Here is a 16212-nt window from a genome sequence, read left to right on the forward strand (position 1 = left end):
AAGGTGTTAATAGGAAGTAGTATAGGCAACTGAAGAAGAAAGTTGATATTAAAATATAAAAATATGGTTAAAAACTTGAGATGCGATATCTTGTAGCACATAAACTTGGTAATATCTTGTAGCACATAGAGTTCTAAAAAGGATTTACTCAAAACACGAATGATAAATAAAAGAGTTTCGTATGGCTAATTATTTTTTATCCAATTTCAGGTCAAAGGTGTTTGCGTGTGGGCATTAATAGGAGTGCAGGAGAAACGTCAAATGATGCAATTAGTGTTTTGAGTAAAATATTATTATTATTTTTTAGTTTTTCTATCCATTTCTGCCTAATTATCTGGATCATTTTTGAAAGAGCACATTAAAAAAATGACACTTTCATCTCTTTGTTGGTTGTATTAAGTGCCTTTTGAGGAAGTTTCTTGGTAGCTACTGCTACTGCTCTTGCAAAAGCCTTGGTTGGGAAAAACAAGAAACAATTTTGTAATAAAGCTACTTTAATTTCGAAAGATTATTGTGGATAAGTTAACCAATTACAAAGTATATGATCAAATTAGTTGAACCATTAATTAATAAATATAAAATCACGTATAATGGCTTATTAGCTCCAATTAACTTATTAAAGTATGAATTTTCTTGTCAAAAATCTCATAGCAAACAAGCTATATTTGTTGACTAATTTATAGACTTTTGAGGATGTCCAAAACATACTAAGTAACAACATATGTTTCATGGTAGTGTGTCCTATATAACTAATAATCTAGTGGGATAATGAACTAATATGTTTTGAAGTTTATGATTGTCTCTTCCAATAAATATGTAGTAAAGTCTTATACCACTAAATTAATATTTTGTTTATAATGAATGTAAAGCCACTTAGAATTTGTTTGGTTCTAGTGTGATTGAAAAGAAACATACGCTGAAAGTTAAAGATAAACGCAACTCATCCTTGTGGTGATTGGGTGATACCTATATATTTACATGTGATTAATGAATAAGCTTCCGTGATGAAACAAGTAAATCAATTTGGGACAATGACATATTTCCTCTTACAACTACAGCTACAACTACATGACACCCACTATGTACAATGTTTCATTAAAAAGGTATATTAACTAGTCATGTAATTGACGTTTAAATCATACAAATTATGAGATGATATTATTATATGCTTAATTTTTATTTTATTTTGGGAGTGGCACTACCGTATTCCTTTGCCTTTCTGCAAAGTTTGCCTTTCCGAGTTGACAAATATTTGCCTTCAAAATCAAGGAACTTCCTTATTTTCAAGTAGCCAATCACAAAGCGTCTCCATGTGTCCAACATTAGAATTAATTATTAATACCATGGTGACCTTAAATCTAAGGAGAATTTTGAATTTATATAACAACCCCTTAGTTCTACAAAATGTGTTGATTGGACATGGGTGGCTTGTACTCATATTTATTTCAAATATAATCAGACATACATAATGTACTTTGTTCTACTTCACATCAACGTATATATCTATGGTCTTATAAAATATCACCATGCTAAATGTATACGTAAGGATCTAACTTATATTAATGACACTACCTCAACCCATTTCTACGTACTATTTGAACACTTAAGTCATTTTCGAAATAGTAAATAATATTGTATTGTACAAAAGCATAGAAGATATAAAAAGAGAGTGAAGTAGAATTTATGTGAAGAGTACAAAAATGAACACATGGGGTCTAACAATCAAAGGGTACATGCATCTTTAATAAAGAGAGTTATTAAGATCACTAGAAGATTTGTAATTGTTGACATTGTACGAATATATGAGATCCAAGCAAGTTATTACTGAAGCAACAGAAGATGCGTAAATTATGAGCTTATTATTATTATATTTCACATGGGGTAGATGCTTTAATATATTACCATATATTATTATATAAGTGACCAACAAGTTTAATAGGTACAGAAGTTCAAACATAGCTAATGTTGCCTAAAGAAGAAGATTTCGGGAATCATGTGTCAATGATTGACGTAAAGGGTGAAGTGTACACACGCACCTTCCTCAAAATCACTTTCTATATATACTTACTTCGCAACTCTCTTTTCAGCTAAATCAGATTTCTTCTAAAGTGTATTAGTCTATACTCTCTATACCCAATTCTGATACAGGAAAATTGATTCAGTGTAATAATCCTCTTTCTGTATGAATCAAAAGTCAAACCAAATTAACCTTAGTATCTCTACACATAAACAATGACAACCCTGATTACCAATACCTGACAAACTTTACAAGTAATGACTCACCCTTTTTTCATTCAAGTTTCTACTGGTTAATAAAATTTTCACCATTATTTAATATATTTACTGGCTAATGTTATTAATTAATAGCTACCAAAGACTGGAAAAATAGTTTTATATAGAATATACATATATCAAGGTTTTTTCATTTTGTTTTTTTTGTTGATTTTCCAAATCTGAATTTGGTTCTTCTTTTAAGGACAAGAAGTTTCCCTCTTCCCTACGGAATCAGGCTTCTTTTTTGAGGCTCCAGTTAAACTAGAATCAATCTCAACCATTTAATCACTTGTTCTCTTTTCCATGTTCCACAACCACCCCTTCTGTTTCTCCACTTTTACCATTGTGCCATAGGGAAAGAAGGTGAACAACAAATTGAATGGATGGTGATAAGAAAGTAGAAGGAAGAATAACTAAGTGCATTCTGATGACAATTTGATTAAGATAAATGATGAAGCTAGCTAATTGTGGGGACAATGGAACTAAGGCAAATAAATACCCATCTTCCCTTGCAGAGTTGGAGGAATATAGAGTGAAATCACTATCATATTTAGGAAGAACAATCTTTCAATTTGAGAAGTTAACAAATTAAGAAAGAGATCACTTTCAACAATTTTGTAATGTATAGGTTGACATGTTTAGGGATATTCCCCTGCCTTAGATATACAATGAGTTGATGTAGGATGAAAATTGCCAAAACCAGATTTTTAGTCTTATTTAGACTCATATCTTTCCTTTTAAGCTATGTTTTTCTTTTATATTTTGAGTGCTGCCTAATGAAATTGTTTACATTACACCTAAAAAACTTAATATATATAAAATCATAGTATGTAATATTTGTAATAAAAATACTCTACTTTAGAATATATTCATCTTAACACACAAGCAAGTTGAAAAGTGAGTGCACAAGCAAGTTGAAAAAGTTGGCGTTGATTTACCTTTTTATTTAATATTAGAAAAGTTTATACATTATAGAGGAATATAGCAAAAACAATTAATATGGTTAGACAGAAAATGATGACTCTGAAGATATAGGCATGAAAGTTTAGAGAGCAGTGATTGATTAAATTGAGTTTCCGTACAAATGAAGTGTTGCCTCTTTTAAGGGGAACTGAGTCATACCCATTATCACCTATGCACATCAATATTATGAATATATGATGCACATTAAACACTTGCTATAATAAGAATTTGTCATAGTTTTATTATATCATATTTTTTTCCTAGAGGCATTTACGTGATGGATAACATATGATGCCATTAAGGAATTTAGTTATTGACAAGATTAAAAATGAAAAGAAATAAGTATGTTGTGTTATGTTCTTGGTTGTGTTTTGGATAAAAGAATTTATTGGAGGAATTTGTAGTATTATTTGAATTTGTATTTGTATTTGTATTGAATTAGGTTGAGTGATAGTGTAAGTTTTTAATTTGTTTGGTTGAGTTTTGTTGTTATTTAATTAATAATTAATAAAACATAAAACATAAAAGTAAAAGGGGGAAAGGTGTTGAGTGTGGTTTACGCCAAATGTGTCGTCTTATTCTTTCTTGTTATTATTCTCTCTTTCATTGTGTTGTGTGTGACAGAGCCATTACTATAAAAGAAGCCACACACTTCACCCTTCTCTATGCCCTTTCCCTCTTTCTTTATTGTTATTATTATTATTATTACTACATAATTATTATTAGATCATAATAATAATAATAAGTCCCTTTTGTTTTTGTTTGAGAATGGAGAAGGTGAATTTTGTTAAGAATGGAGAAGTGAGATTGCCACCAGGGTTCCGTTTCCACCCAACAGATGAGGAATTGGTTGTACAATATTTGAAGCGTAAAGTCTTTTCTTTTCCTTTGCCTGCTTCCATCATTCCTGAGGTTGATGTTTGCAAATCTGACCCTTGGGACTTGCCTGGTAACTCATATATCCATCTTTAATCTTGTTTATTTACTAAACTATATATATATCCATCATCATGAACTTGTTGTTACTTGAAAAGGTGAGTTGGAGGAAGAGAGGTACTTCTTCAGCACAAAGGAAGCCAAATATCCAAATGGGAACAGATCTAACAGAGCTACTAATTCAGGTTACTGGAAGGCAACTGGGTTGGACAAACAAATTGTGACTTCAAAACAAGGTGTGGGTATGAAAAAGACTCTTGTTTTCTATACAGGGAAGCCACCTCATGGTTCCAGAACTGATTGGATCATGCATGAATATCGCCTCCTTAACATCTACACCACTCTCTCTCAGGTCACTCACCTTTTTTATTACCCATTTACCCATTTACCCATTTCATTTTTAAATCACTTTTTATGTGCCTCTGCAGATTCCTATGCAAAATTGGGTTTTATGTCGGATATTTTTGAAGAAGAGAGGTACAACAAAAATAGACATAGGCAAGTTTAACCACAACAAAAAGAACAAGGTGAGGAGGAATAACACTTCAAAGCTGGTTTTCTATGACTTCTTGGCTCAAAAGGACAACAACACAAGTTCATCATCCTCGGATGGAAGTGGAATCACACAGGTTTCAACTTCAATCAATGAATTAGATAAACAACATGAAGGAGATAGCAGTAGCTGCAACAGTTTCCCTTATTCAAGGAGAAAACCTTAACAAACTACTTTCATTATTATGCTCTTTTTCCCCCTTTACCCTTTACCCTTTACCCTTTTCTACTTGTTGCACTACTTTACTACCACTTTGCAATTCTCATTTTCCATGGGAATAGAATGCTCATATCCATATTAAAACAAGGGAAAAAAGTTTGGATCTTTCATTGTGTCTTTAGGTGTAAGTAATCACTTGTTCAAAGAAAGGTGGCCGGCATTAAGGGTAGTTTCAAGAATAGGGTAACAATACTTATCACCATGTAATGCAATTCTTAATTTTCCTTCCTCCAATTTCCATCTAAACCATTAAGGAAAATTACTTATCTTATGTATCCACGCTCATTTTTATATTTACTTTATAATATCATTTAAAATTAAAACTAAACTAGACTCACCTTCCCATCTTTAATTGAAATTATATAAATCACTCATCTCTTTTCTACGTTTATACAAATATGTTGGGTAAGTGGTGAATAGGTATAGCATATCATAATTTTCGCTTTTCCAATTAATGAGAAGTTCTGAAAAATCTTACTATTTCACCGATTTAACAACAGTTTTAATTAATTAATATCAATTGCACTTAATTGATTAATATCATGTTTAATCAATTAACGTGAGATCTATTTAACATTAGATGTAAGCTACCCAATGAATTTATGGGTATATGATTACAGATTCAAAGCATGCAACAAGTTCAGTAAACAATGTAATTTAAGTACGATAAGTGTAGATAAACTGAAATGAGTCTTCTTAATGGATTGATTAAATACAATTTATTTTTCTGTATTTCAAACAAAGTCTTCATATAAGCATATATGTTGAAAAGATTAGAGAATAAATGAGATAAGAAATGATATAAGTAAAATTATTTGCAAATTAATATCTTAAATTACCAGCAAAAATAATCTATAACATTATTAAAGATAACATGATATCATTAGATATGCAATGTAAATGAAGAGCTCCTAATTTATTTGTTTTAGCAAAGAGCAGCTACTTTTATGTTTGGGGAAAGTGGTGAAAAAGAAAAAGGAGAATGAAAATATTTAAGCGGATAAGTAGATTTTATGAGTTTGTTAATTGTTAGGAGAACAAACAACAAAGTCATAAAAACAGAATAAGAACAAAACCTTTGTGCAGTATTTGGATGCTCTTCTTCCTGCAAATGTTCTAATCTTTTAAATAAATGAAAGAGAATCAAGTTCTTCAACTTTGACTCTTGATGGATAAAATATACAACAAATGAAATGATATTTATGAATCTTCAATCAACTTCAACTTGCAAATTAGAAGTCAGAAAAAGTTATAGAATTATTATTTTCCTTACTCTGCCCAACATTTATGATTATGTTGGAAATAATATAACAAAAAGTAAATGACCCATGATAGATTTGTAAGAGTAGTTTTAGAAGAGAATGAAAATAAATATAAGATTTTATAATCATTGATTAATGAGTTCCAGACTAGGAGAAGTGGTTGGATATTTATGGATGTTCACAAATTTACGTATCTTATCCATATGTTGTGTTTTTTCGTGTAATTCTTAATTATCCGATCCAATCACTAAAGTTGAGTTTTTTTATTTGAGTATTAAAGTGATTATTTACTTGATTTTGAAATGATAGATCTAGAAAACATGTCTTCTCTTGTACACATGATGCCGTACACGAATGCGACTAGCCAAGCCAAGTTGAAGTTGACCAACAACACAACACAACACAACACAACACAACACTTATGAAGAAAATTCATTGTAATTGTTTTCATTGAAAAAGGTTGAGGCGTATGTTAGAATTGAAGTAGTTTTGAATGACATTAGAAAGGAGAAGAAGGATTATAAATTTGAGGAGAGAAAGTGTATGCAATTGAATATTTAAAAAGAAATAATTGCCGACCAGAGTTTGTTGTATTCATGAAATAAGGGTGTTAGAGTTGTTCACGTCACCTTTTCTATTAAATTTGAATAGAGAAACAAGAGTTTAGTCAATTATGGTGGGCCACACCACAATGAGTCAATCACAATACATTATATATTATACATATAATAAAGGCCAAAATATAAAACCCCAAATGGCTTGCATAAAAGGGAAAATACGTAATCATCCATCAATTTTGACCAATTCCAAATACCTACCACTCTTTTAAATCACTTTATTACAACGACAACGACTTCTCATTTTTTTATTCCATTCCTATAAATTAAATTACACGGGCCCCTTAATAATTCAAACTTCGAAGGCTTATACCTAACACTCTGAATCTAAGTTCTAACCCCATTTGTAGTAACTAACTGCTTGCAACTTAGTGCCCCACAACACTAAATTTCAGTCCAATATTAAATTTGGGCTTTTGGGTCAGTTAATGTTGTCATTTCTTGAATCCGGTTCAGGCTCGTCTGAGCAAGCCAGAGCATAGGGCCGAAGCATATCGAAGAATGAAAATAGGCTTTTACTGGGTCGGGTAGAGAATCACGAGCTAAAAAAATAGGCTACTCGACCAAATTTGGGTTAGCCAACAGGTTTCAACCTATATCCATCAAAAAAGATAAATTTCATCAAGGAAAAAAGGTGTCTCAACATTTAATTTAGAGTAAATTAAACTTACACCACATAAATTTTAATGAAATTATATAAATCACTCATACATTTTCTCACACAAATACTCCTAATTTATATATGTACATTATATTGACTATAACTGCATAAGAGGTAAGTATAATATTTTTTTTAAAAAGATGATAAACATAATTAAGTTAAAGAAAATATGGTATATGGTGAAAACAAAATTCTAGTAAGAGTGGAAGCAAGCCAAAATGAGTCGAACCACAATTTAACTTGGGTGCACAATAACTTATCTGCACTATCTTATTTTAGTTGGGTAACCAACCCTTGTAATTATCTTACTCATTTGTGCTAATTTTATTCTTGAACTTTTCATTTAAAACCCCTCATTCTTTTCATTTAAAACCCCAGGTAAGTATATACTATGTTATAATTAAACATGATGTTCAAAGAAACTTCTAACATTCAACAAATTATCAGCTAATTTGAGAGCTTCATTCAACATTCATTTTAGAAGGATATGTACAAGTTTATTACTCTTTACTCTTCAGTTTACAAGTTCTAGCTAATTCTCTTAGCTCTTGTATTCTAAAACTGAGAAAATGTTATATATACATATATACGTATGTGTGTATAGCTAGTTCATTCATTTTTTGATAGTTTACTACTTACATCAACAACAGAACTAAGCCAAAAAGTAGTTCATCACTCCAAGAGCATAATATATCAATTGAGAAAGAATTCAACAAACCATGGTAATCAGCACCTGCAGCTAATACTCGTGGCAAAAATTTCATATTTTGTGTGCTAAGAAGAAGCTCTCTTGTCCTTTCCATAAAGTTATTTACATCATCCCATTGAGGTTGTATCACTTCAACGTTGTTGGGCCTCCTAAGTAATTCTATATAGCTCTCCAAGTCATGAACACATGAAGGGTTTTGTACTTTGAAGAAATCAAGCATTAGTTCAACACCCACATGAGCATAACATGAACAACTCCATGGGAACTCATATTTCCCACCCAAAACCCTAAAATTTTCATTGAACAAAACCCCAGGTAGTTTAGTGATGGGGTCATTACAATTTGTTATTCTTAACACCTTCACACCTAACAACTCGCACCGGATTTTAAAATTATAGTTACCAACTCTAGGTCCTCCGAACGAGAAAACGGTTAGGGAAATCTGATTTATATTATTTGTATTATTTGATGTGGAACTTAATTCATTCATACTTGAATTCCTAACATTATGGTAATTTATTTTATTCAATCCAAGCTCTGCAATGTCATATGCAAGCAAAAGTGCCAAAGCACTTCCCATGCTATGACCAGCCAAGGATATACTAACCTTCTCACCTTTGTATTTGTTAAGCAATCTTGACACCTCAGAAAGAAGCTGTTCTCTACAACTTTCAAGCCCAAACTTGCAACAACTTTCATCAGATGTATAAAGAGACAGAAACCCTGATTCCACCATCACATTTTGTCTTGGATTAAGTGGATCAAACATGGCTGGTGTCAAAGAACTCATGAAGTTTGCAATCCATTCTTGATTTGTGACGGTTCCGCGGAATGTTACAAGTATGTCTCTCCGACCAAGCTTTTTAACAGCTTCATCAGATGAGACAGCAACATAACCTATCCACCGACCAAAGTTTGAAGAGGAACAAGAGTTTTGCATAGGAATCATGTTCATGTCAGGTGTAGCATAGATATACTTTGTGACTTCATAACCACAATTTTCCATACCTATTTCTTTGAACATGTTTTTCTTACCATATTTGTAATTCAAGTATCTTTTTGAGGTTGATTGAAGATCAAAGGCCTTGTAAGAAGCCGTGACAAACTGGCCGTAGCGAATTATCTCTTGGCGAAGGAGAGGGTGCAAAGGTTCCAATAGGTTTTCCCAGTTGTTGCACCCTTGCACCTCTCTCCAAAAATTAATAAGACTAGTAGTTGTAGCCATTTTAGTGTTCTTTGGAACACTATAACAAATGGGTGTATCAATTACTGATAATTCAGTGATGTTGGTTTTGGTGGTGATGATTCCTAGTAAGAAATCAGAAGCTGAAAGTGAGTACTTAGAGGTAGACAATGGGTCATATCTTTTGGGTAGTGAAACCTGACCAAAGGAATAAGACTTTGGATGAAAATTTTCTGAGAATGTAATGTGATTCATGTTACTTATGCTATGTAAGTGTGTAGTAGAAGCCATAGAGAGAAAGGGATAAGTAAGGTGAAGATTCATAGCTTCTTGGATTAATTTGAAGAGGAAAGAGAAAGTGTATAAAGAGTTTTATATATGAAGTGTAGAAGCGAAGAGTGCATGTTAGGCGAGTATTTGACTAGAGAACTTCAAATTTTCTGTGTTTGTTTTTCTTGGACAAGTATCTTTTATACAAAAAGTATCTTGTAAATCATGTACTAAATCAATAAAAATTTGTCATATTAACTAAAAATATTAAATATTTATTATTTTTTCTAGTTTTTTTATTATTATTGATATGAGATATAATTTAAGATATATTTTGGGACAATAAATCCTAAATGTTTTTGTTTATGTGGTCGGTTAAGTATTATGTTCAAGAGTTGGGTTCATTTGTTGAGTTTTTTTCCTGTTGCGGCTGGGTAAGTGGATTGAGAATTAAGGGATCGAATTGATTAATGGAGTAATTAATTAAAATGATCATGTGGATCCTAAATTATTTTCTAGAGGTTGACTTCCAATCCATATGCTAAAAGATGTACATAGTTTTTATTCCTATACCACGAGTGAAGAAATACATAGGATATTATTTGTATAGTTATTCAACGTAATTGTAGATCTAAACTTATTCATATTTCAATTTCATACTATCATTTTCTTCTAAGAATGTTGACTTCTTAAGGGTCAAACTTTTAAATAAGAACTGCGGCCTTTGGAACTGATTATTTGGTTTTACATGCAAGTTTAACAATTGTTGGCTTGTTTGGATGTTGTGTCCTATGATTATAGGACACTAGGGGAAACTTATATTTGGAGTGTAGTGTAATATAATTAATTGATTTATTGGGTAATTGAAATGTGAGTGGAAAAACAAATCTCATGAAATCAAATTTGAAGAATATATAAGTAAAAATTAGTATTGAAATTTTGGTGGCCTTGTGAGTTAGATTAAATTTTTAAAAATGGATTACACTTAGGTGAAAGGACTCAAAGGAGTGGATAAGATAATCATATTGTTTTCTATTCTAAACTTGGCCATAGAATACAAATGACCTCTCCTAGATAAGTTGGAATCATTGTCATATTTTTGCCATTAAAATGTAAAAAGTTCATATCCAATTTTAAAAATATAGTTTGTGAACTTAAGTTGTGAGCATGAAAGTTGATTATAAATTTGAGAAGATATTAGCACCTCGTTGGTTCGTAATAAAATGATACACTCAATAATTGTATGATCATTATACTCTTAATTTATTTATTAAAACAAATAAGATGTTTTCTAGTATTTTGTCTAACAAAAGTAGAGGAAGTACTAATAATGATAGCAACAATTTCTCAGCAAGAATCTGATAGTAAATTATAACATGAGTTGTAACATGTTAGATCCTCAAAATAATTTATTAATTTATGAAAGAAATTAATTTTTAATTAAAATGGAATTAATAGCAGAAGAGATCGTATTAGTTGTGAACTGACTCTTGTTCAAGAAATAGTAGAGTAGTACTAATGAACACTATTATTTCTAGACTCAAAACAGAAAGCAAAATATGATACAAGTAGTATACACATTGTTAAGTTCACAAAATATTTTAAGATTATTTAAAAAAATTAATTGAAGAAATTATTTTAATTAAAGAGAATTAATAGTAGAAGAGATCACACTAGTCTTTAAGCAATTTCTCATTTCAAGAGATAACAAAGATAATACTAATGACCACAATAATTTATCAAAGTAAAATATGACATGGTGAGTTGTGAATGTTCTCCGTTATTCCAAACATAATGGTGCAACTATTTTTTGGGAATTGGAATGTCATCTTAAGATCATGTATGTGTTGTAATTAATAATTAATAATTAATATAAAATATTTTCAGTTCACCCTTTTAAAGTATTGGGTAGTGATGTGAAATGTGAATATGAGGAGATGAACATGCTTACCCTATCACATCACATTTAATTGGGTTTAAGGAACGGAATGTAAGAGATTGTAAGTTCAAATCTCGCCTATAATAAATTTGAAAGAAAAAAGAAAAAATTTATAAGGTGGCTTGATAGTTAGAATAAAAGATTTGAATGAATGAGGTTGAAAGACCTACAACAAATAATGACATAAAAGATTTTAAAAAAAAAGAACTCCCAGTGAAAGACAAAGGAAACAAAACACTTTATCAGATTAGGACAATTTTCCAATGTATCATTAGCCACACATAGAGAGCAGGATACAAACCACAGTCACTGCCTTCCCTTATTACTCCAAAAAATTCAGATAATAGAATTACAGACCATACACTTCAGCCTTCACTGGCTAACCAACTTAAGAGAATTTGCCTTCTCTTGCAGAGAAACGAGGAGGCTATCAAAACTCTTCTTAAATGAATCCACTCCTTCAACTTCAAGCTGGTCACCAACAACCTTCCAGTCAATACCCAATTTCTGGAGAGCATTGTAAATCCCTTCGGCTTCAGATGCATTTGAATCAATTGTCCTGGACACAATACCGTGATCGATGAATGCTTGAAGGGCCTGGTCTGGCATGGTTGATACCTGCAAGGGAAGAAAGGTTACACTATGAGATACAAGCTCAATAGAGATAAATATGGTGTGAAAAGTACAATGACTTACAGTGTCAGGTCCAATAAGAGGAGCAACATATAAGGTGTCAGGATAGGCAGGATTCTTGACACTGGTTGAAGCCCAGAGGAGCCTTTGCTTCTTGGCTCCTTTTTTAACCAGAGCCTCCCACCTTGGACCAGAGAATTTCCTTTGGTAAAGCTGGTATGCCAGGGCTGCTTGGGCTACAGCTGCCTATAAAATTCAATGTGCCATGACATGAGTGAGCATATTTGATATTAAAAGGTATAAAATAAATCCAAAGGAAAGAATTGACATGCAGTAAGCAGTTACCTTCCCGCGTAGGTTAAGGGCCTCTGGGGTGCCAATTTTCTCAAGCAACTGGTCGATAAGAGTGTCCACTCGACTAACAAAGAAAGAAGCAACACTTGTAACTCTAGAGAGATCATCTAGGCCAGATGCCTCAAGACCATCCAAGTATGCGTCAATTACAGCTTCGTATCTTGCGAGAGAGAATATCAGCTGTCGACACAAATACCAGAAACACATATATTACAACATAAAGGGATCAAGAGCTCATTTGTACAAGCTTAAAGAAGAAGTGATTTATAGATTGTCTAAAAAGGTGATTTAACAATGAGGACCGGAGACTATGAGCTTTTCAACTTATTCCAGAAACTTCCTCATTGTTAAGTTCTAACCAGAATGAGCTTCAAATAACAGTAAAATAGTTACTTTGGTATTGAGAAAATCTAGGATTAGTTAACCACCCAACCAAGAATAGCATAGCAAAACATAACACTATATGATGCTAGCTTATTTAATTTATACAGTACATGAAAGGATGTGCTGATTTAGCACAAACTTACAGTGACGTTCACACTTATCCCATTTGCAATTACTTCCTTGATTGAAGGGACGCATGCAGCTGTAGCTGGAATCTTTATGTACACATTGGGGCGATCAACAACTTTATGAAGCCATTTCGCATCTTTTATGGTTCCCTCAGTATCATGAGCGAGCCTGGGAGATACTTCAACAGAAACATAGCCATCAGCGCCGTCTGTTTGATCATAGATGGGTTCAAATAGCTTGGAAGCATCTTGAATATCTTTCACTACTAGTTCCCAGTATGCACTATCAATGTCTTTCCCTGCATTCACTAGTTCTCTGCATGATAGAGTCATTTATCTTTAGCTATATGAGAAGAAAAGGAAACAACTAGAGCCATATTCAATATAAAGCAGGAGCGGTAGAAACAGAAATAATTAGTAACACAATGTTTCGTAATTTAACTATTTCTTTTATTTTTAGGTTGTGGCCTTAGATGGCCACACCGGTGGGATTAAGACTTGATTGTCATAGTATTTTTTTAGGTTGTGGCCTTGTGAGTAGTATATTAATTAGGTCAGACTTGTGGTAATCAAGAGTTTCCGTGTCCTAGTTGCAAGGCCAATAGATTTCTACTGGGCTTAGGTTAGTAGTAACTGTCAATAAATACATATTAGGAAGTGAGACTTGTTGCTAGTGATTTACACTCCAGCAGGTTGTGCCTATGAAGTTGTTGTTCGATGATTACAGTTCCTAGCCAAGAAGGTCATGAAATCTGAAAGATCTTAGCTTGTATACTGTGTAAAAGCTAAACCTAAGCCCTTGTATGGTAGATTTATATTTGAATGTTAAACTCCAAATTATCAAGAAGAATTTTCTTCTTTCCCTCTTTGTTACACCAGAAGAGGCAGCCTTGGTGGTGTTAACTCACTCTCGTTCCAATCCCTCTATTCCTTGGTAGAAGAATCCTATCTAGAGTCTCCAGACTTAATCTTATACATCACAATTATATAGAACCACAAAGCATTGCATATCACTAAGGCCAGAAAAAACATATTTTCCTTTTTCATATCCCCTACAAAAATGGGAACCAGGAAGCATAAAATTAGTGTAGCTTACTAAGCTAAACATACTTTGTCAAGAGTGTAACTGTGACAAGTAATGATGCACTAAATATAGAGACTATAAATAGACAAGCATAATCAAAATTTGCAAGGTTTAATCCACCAAGCTGCGGTCCACTTTTGCAGGCAGAAATTTCAGTCATAGTAAAAGATATTGATGATACCTGAACTGATCATTGTAAGCATCTGAAGATGATATAGCTTTCTGGAAGATCTGAAATCACATATTTGAAAAATCGATTACAGTATTAATATTCTATAACATAAAAAAGCAGCAAGGTAGAATAGTATAAGGAAAATGTAATCTGCATTGATTTCAGCATCAATATTGCCAGTTAATGTATCTTCACACATGAAGAATAACAATTAAAAAGAAGAAAAAAATATTACCGCAGGGTTGCTAGTGACACCTCTAACACCACTAGCAATAAGAGGAAGCAGATCAGTGACAGGTCGGCAGAGATTATCGTACCATGGGCTCTGTCCTTCTTTCTCATAAAGATCATGAAGTACTGTCCTCTTTGCCGCAATTCCATTTCCATCTGTTTGGGAGCATCTAATTCTGCAACAACACAATCACGGTAAGAGAAAGCAATAGCATCAATAAGAGAGAATAGAATAATAAATGTGCAAGAGAATAGGAAATCCTCAAGATCTAAAAACCTGATGACCGAAAATACAAAGAAAACAAAAAGTGAGAACAAGAAAGATGGAACAAAGCAAGTCTCATAAAAGAGCAAGCCTCATATCCATAAATTAATTACAAAAAGGCATATTGTTACTATAGATTTGGGTTCACAGTGAACAATTGTGCCCCGTGCACTAGGAAGCAAAAAATAAGTAGACGATAATATGCTAACATGTATAGATTTCTAAAATCTCTGAGGTTTTACAAACACAACTAATACAACAACTATGAATCACAGTTAGACGCTACAAAAACATGGGTGAGAAATTTTAGTAGTTAAAAGACACAACAAGGCTATGATATACGTTCAATACAAGATTAACATAAAAGTATACGGATTAAATCACTATACCATGTCAATGTAAAAAGACAACATAATTCAACTTCTTATATAAATCTTAAATTGAAAGTTGGCACCAATTATTACTAATAGTACTCCCTCCATGGCTTTTTACACAGCAGAGTAAATATTTTAATTTTTTGTTTTTAACAAAATTGATATTATTTTTCCGTATATATTCTTCTCAGATATTCTTTTCCACAATAATGAAAATGGCAGAAAATTAAATAGGAACAACAGATGTCTGAAAAAACAACAGTTATAAAGGTAATTAAACAACAACAACAATAATAATATTATTAACAATAAAATGGCAAGATGTCTCTAGAATATTTTGATGTATGATGATATAAAAAAATTACAAAAAGTAAAGTCAACTTTGATTAATTACATTACTTTTTGTAACGTGCTTTTGCTTTTCACCTACTCAATCAATCAACTTCTTCGATACTTACGATGACGATCGCACTTTCATTTCAATTTCAAAATAAATATGGACATAATTAAAAAAACGATAAAAAATTAAAAAAAATAATGATGCAAGTATTGAGAGAGATCAGAAAATAGTGATTTATACCTGAGGGAGGTTTTGACGGGGTTGAAGGTGTTGAGAGAAGAAGAGAGACGGTTGGTTTTGGAAAAAGTGGAAGGTTGAAAAGCGAGAAAAAAGCACTTTTTTGAAGAGCGAAGTGATTGTGATACAGAAAGAGCTGCTGCTGGGTTTGGCGTTGAAACTTTGGAGAATGAAGCCATTTTGTGAGATGGAATTTGCGAACACAGAGATCCAATTTATATTAATCTATTTATTGCAAAGTTGGTGGACAAAGTTGGTGGGTGAACCTTTTTATTCAAGTGAGACTTTTCTCAAGTAATGGAGAGGTAAGTGACTTTTTACTTTGTATTTTAAGGGTAAAAGTGTAATATCATTTTAGATAAAAGAAATATGAATGTCAATGTCTATTACATTTTCTTTACTTTTACATAGCACTTGTCTCTCC

The 16212-nt window shown here is 32.2% G+C and overlaps 3 protein-coding genes across 3 annotated transcripts; 1 reads left to right on the plus strand and 2 right to left on the minus strand.

Annotated features, from left to right (window-relative positions):
• Positions 3965-5216, plus strand: LOC109329437 (NAC domain-containing protein 83-like). Its single transcript, XM_019563111.1, has 3 exons — positions 3965-4186; positions 4272-4525; positions 4602-5216. The coding sequence occupies exons 1-3, from the start codon at positions 4006-4008 to the stop codon at positions 4890-4892; spliced, it is 726 nt and encodes a 241-aa protein (XP_019418656.1). The 5' UTR covers positions 3965-4005; the 3' UTR covers positions 4893-5216.
• Positions 8121-9679, minus strand: LOC109328571 (galactolipase DONGLE, chloroplastic-like). Its single transcript, XM_019562094.1, has one exon. It carries the CDS (start codon positions 9666-9668, stop codon positions 8121-8123), a length of 1548 nt encoding a protein of 515 aa, XP_019417639.1. The 5' UTR covers positions 9669-9679.
• On the minus strand, positions 11801-15996 carry LOC109329445 (transaldolase-like). Its single transcript, XM_019563123.1, has 7 exons — positions 15792-15996; positions 14577-14748; positions 14351-14400; positions 13101-13401; positions 12565-12753; positions 12283-12465; positions 11801-12204 (listed from the first exon to the last, which is right to left on the minus strand). The coding sequence occupies exons 1-7, from the start codon at positions 15965-15967 to the stop codon at positions 11959-11961; spliced, it is 1317 nt and encodes a 438-aa protein (XP_019418668.1). The 5' UTR covers positions 15968-15996; the 3' UTR covers positions 11801-11958.

The sequence above is a fragment of the Lupinus angustifolius genome, chromosome LG02, assembly GCF_001865875.1.
Source record: "Lupinus angustifolius cultivar Tanjil chromosome LG02, LupAngTanjil_v1.0, whole genome shotgun sequence".
NCBI lineage: Eukaryota > Viridiplantae > Streptophyta > Magnoliopsida > Fabales > Fabaceae > Lupinus > Lupinus angustifolius.

Bases quoted from the DNA above. Each gene is read 5' to 3' on its own strand.
- LOC109329445 (XM_019563123.1), bottom strand. From the start codon at position 15,967: ATGGCTTCATTCTCCAAAGTTTCAACGCCAAACCCAGCAGCAGCTCTT. The intron at 14,749-15,791 runs GTATAAATCACT...GTGTTGTTGCAG, and splicing joins CCCGTCAAAACCTCCCTCAG to AATTAGATGCTCCCAAACAG. The intron at 13,402-14,350 runs GTATCATCAATA...TCTATCATGCAG, and splicing joins GCTTACAATGATCAGTTCAG to AGAACTAGTGAATGCAGGGA.
- LOC109328571 (XM_019562094.1), bottom strand. From the start codon at position 9,668: ATGGCTTCTACTACACACTTACATAGCATAAGTAACATGAATCACATT.
- LOC109329437 (XM_019563111.1), top strand. From the start codon at position 4,006: ATGGAGAAGGTGAATTTTGTTAAGAATGGAGAAGTGAGATTGCCACCA. The intron at 4,187-4,271 runs GTAACTCATATA...TTACTTGAAAAG, and splicing joins TGACCCTTGGGACTTGCCTG to GTGAGTTGGAGGAAGAGAGG. The intron at 4,526-4,601 runs GTCACTCACCTT...GTGCCTCTGCAG, and splicing joins TCTACACCACTCTCTCTCAG to ATTCCTATGCAAAATTGGGT.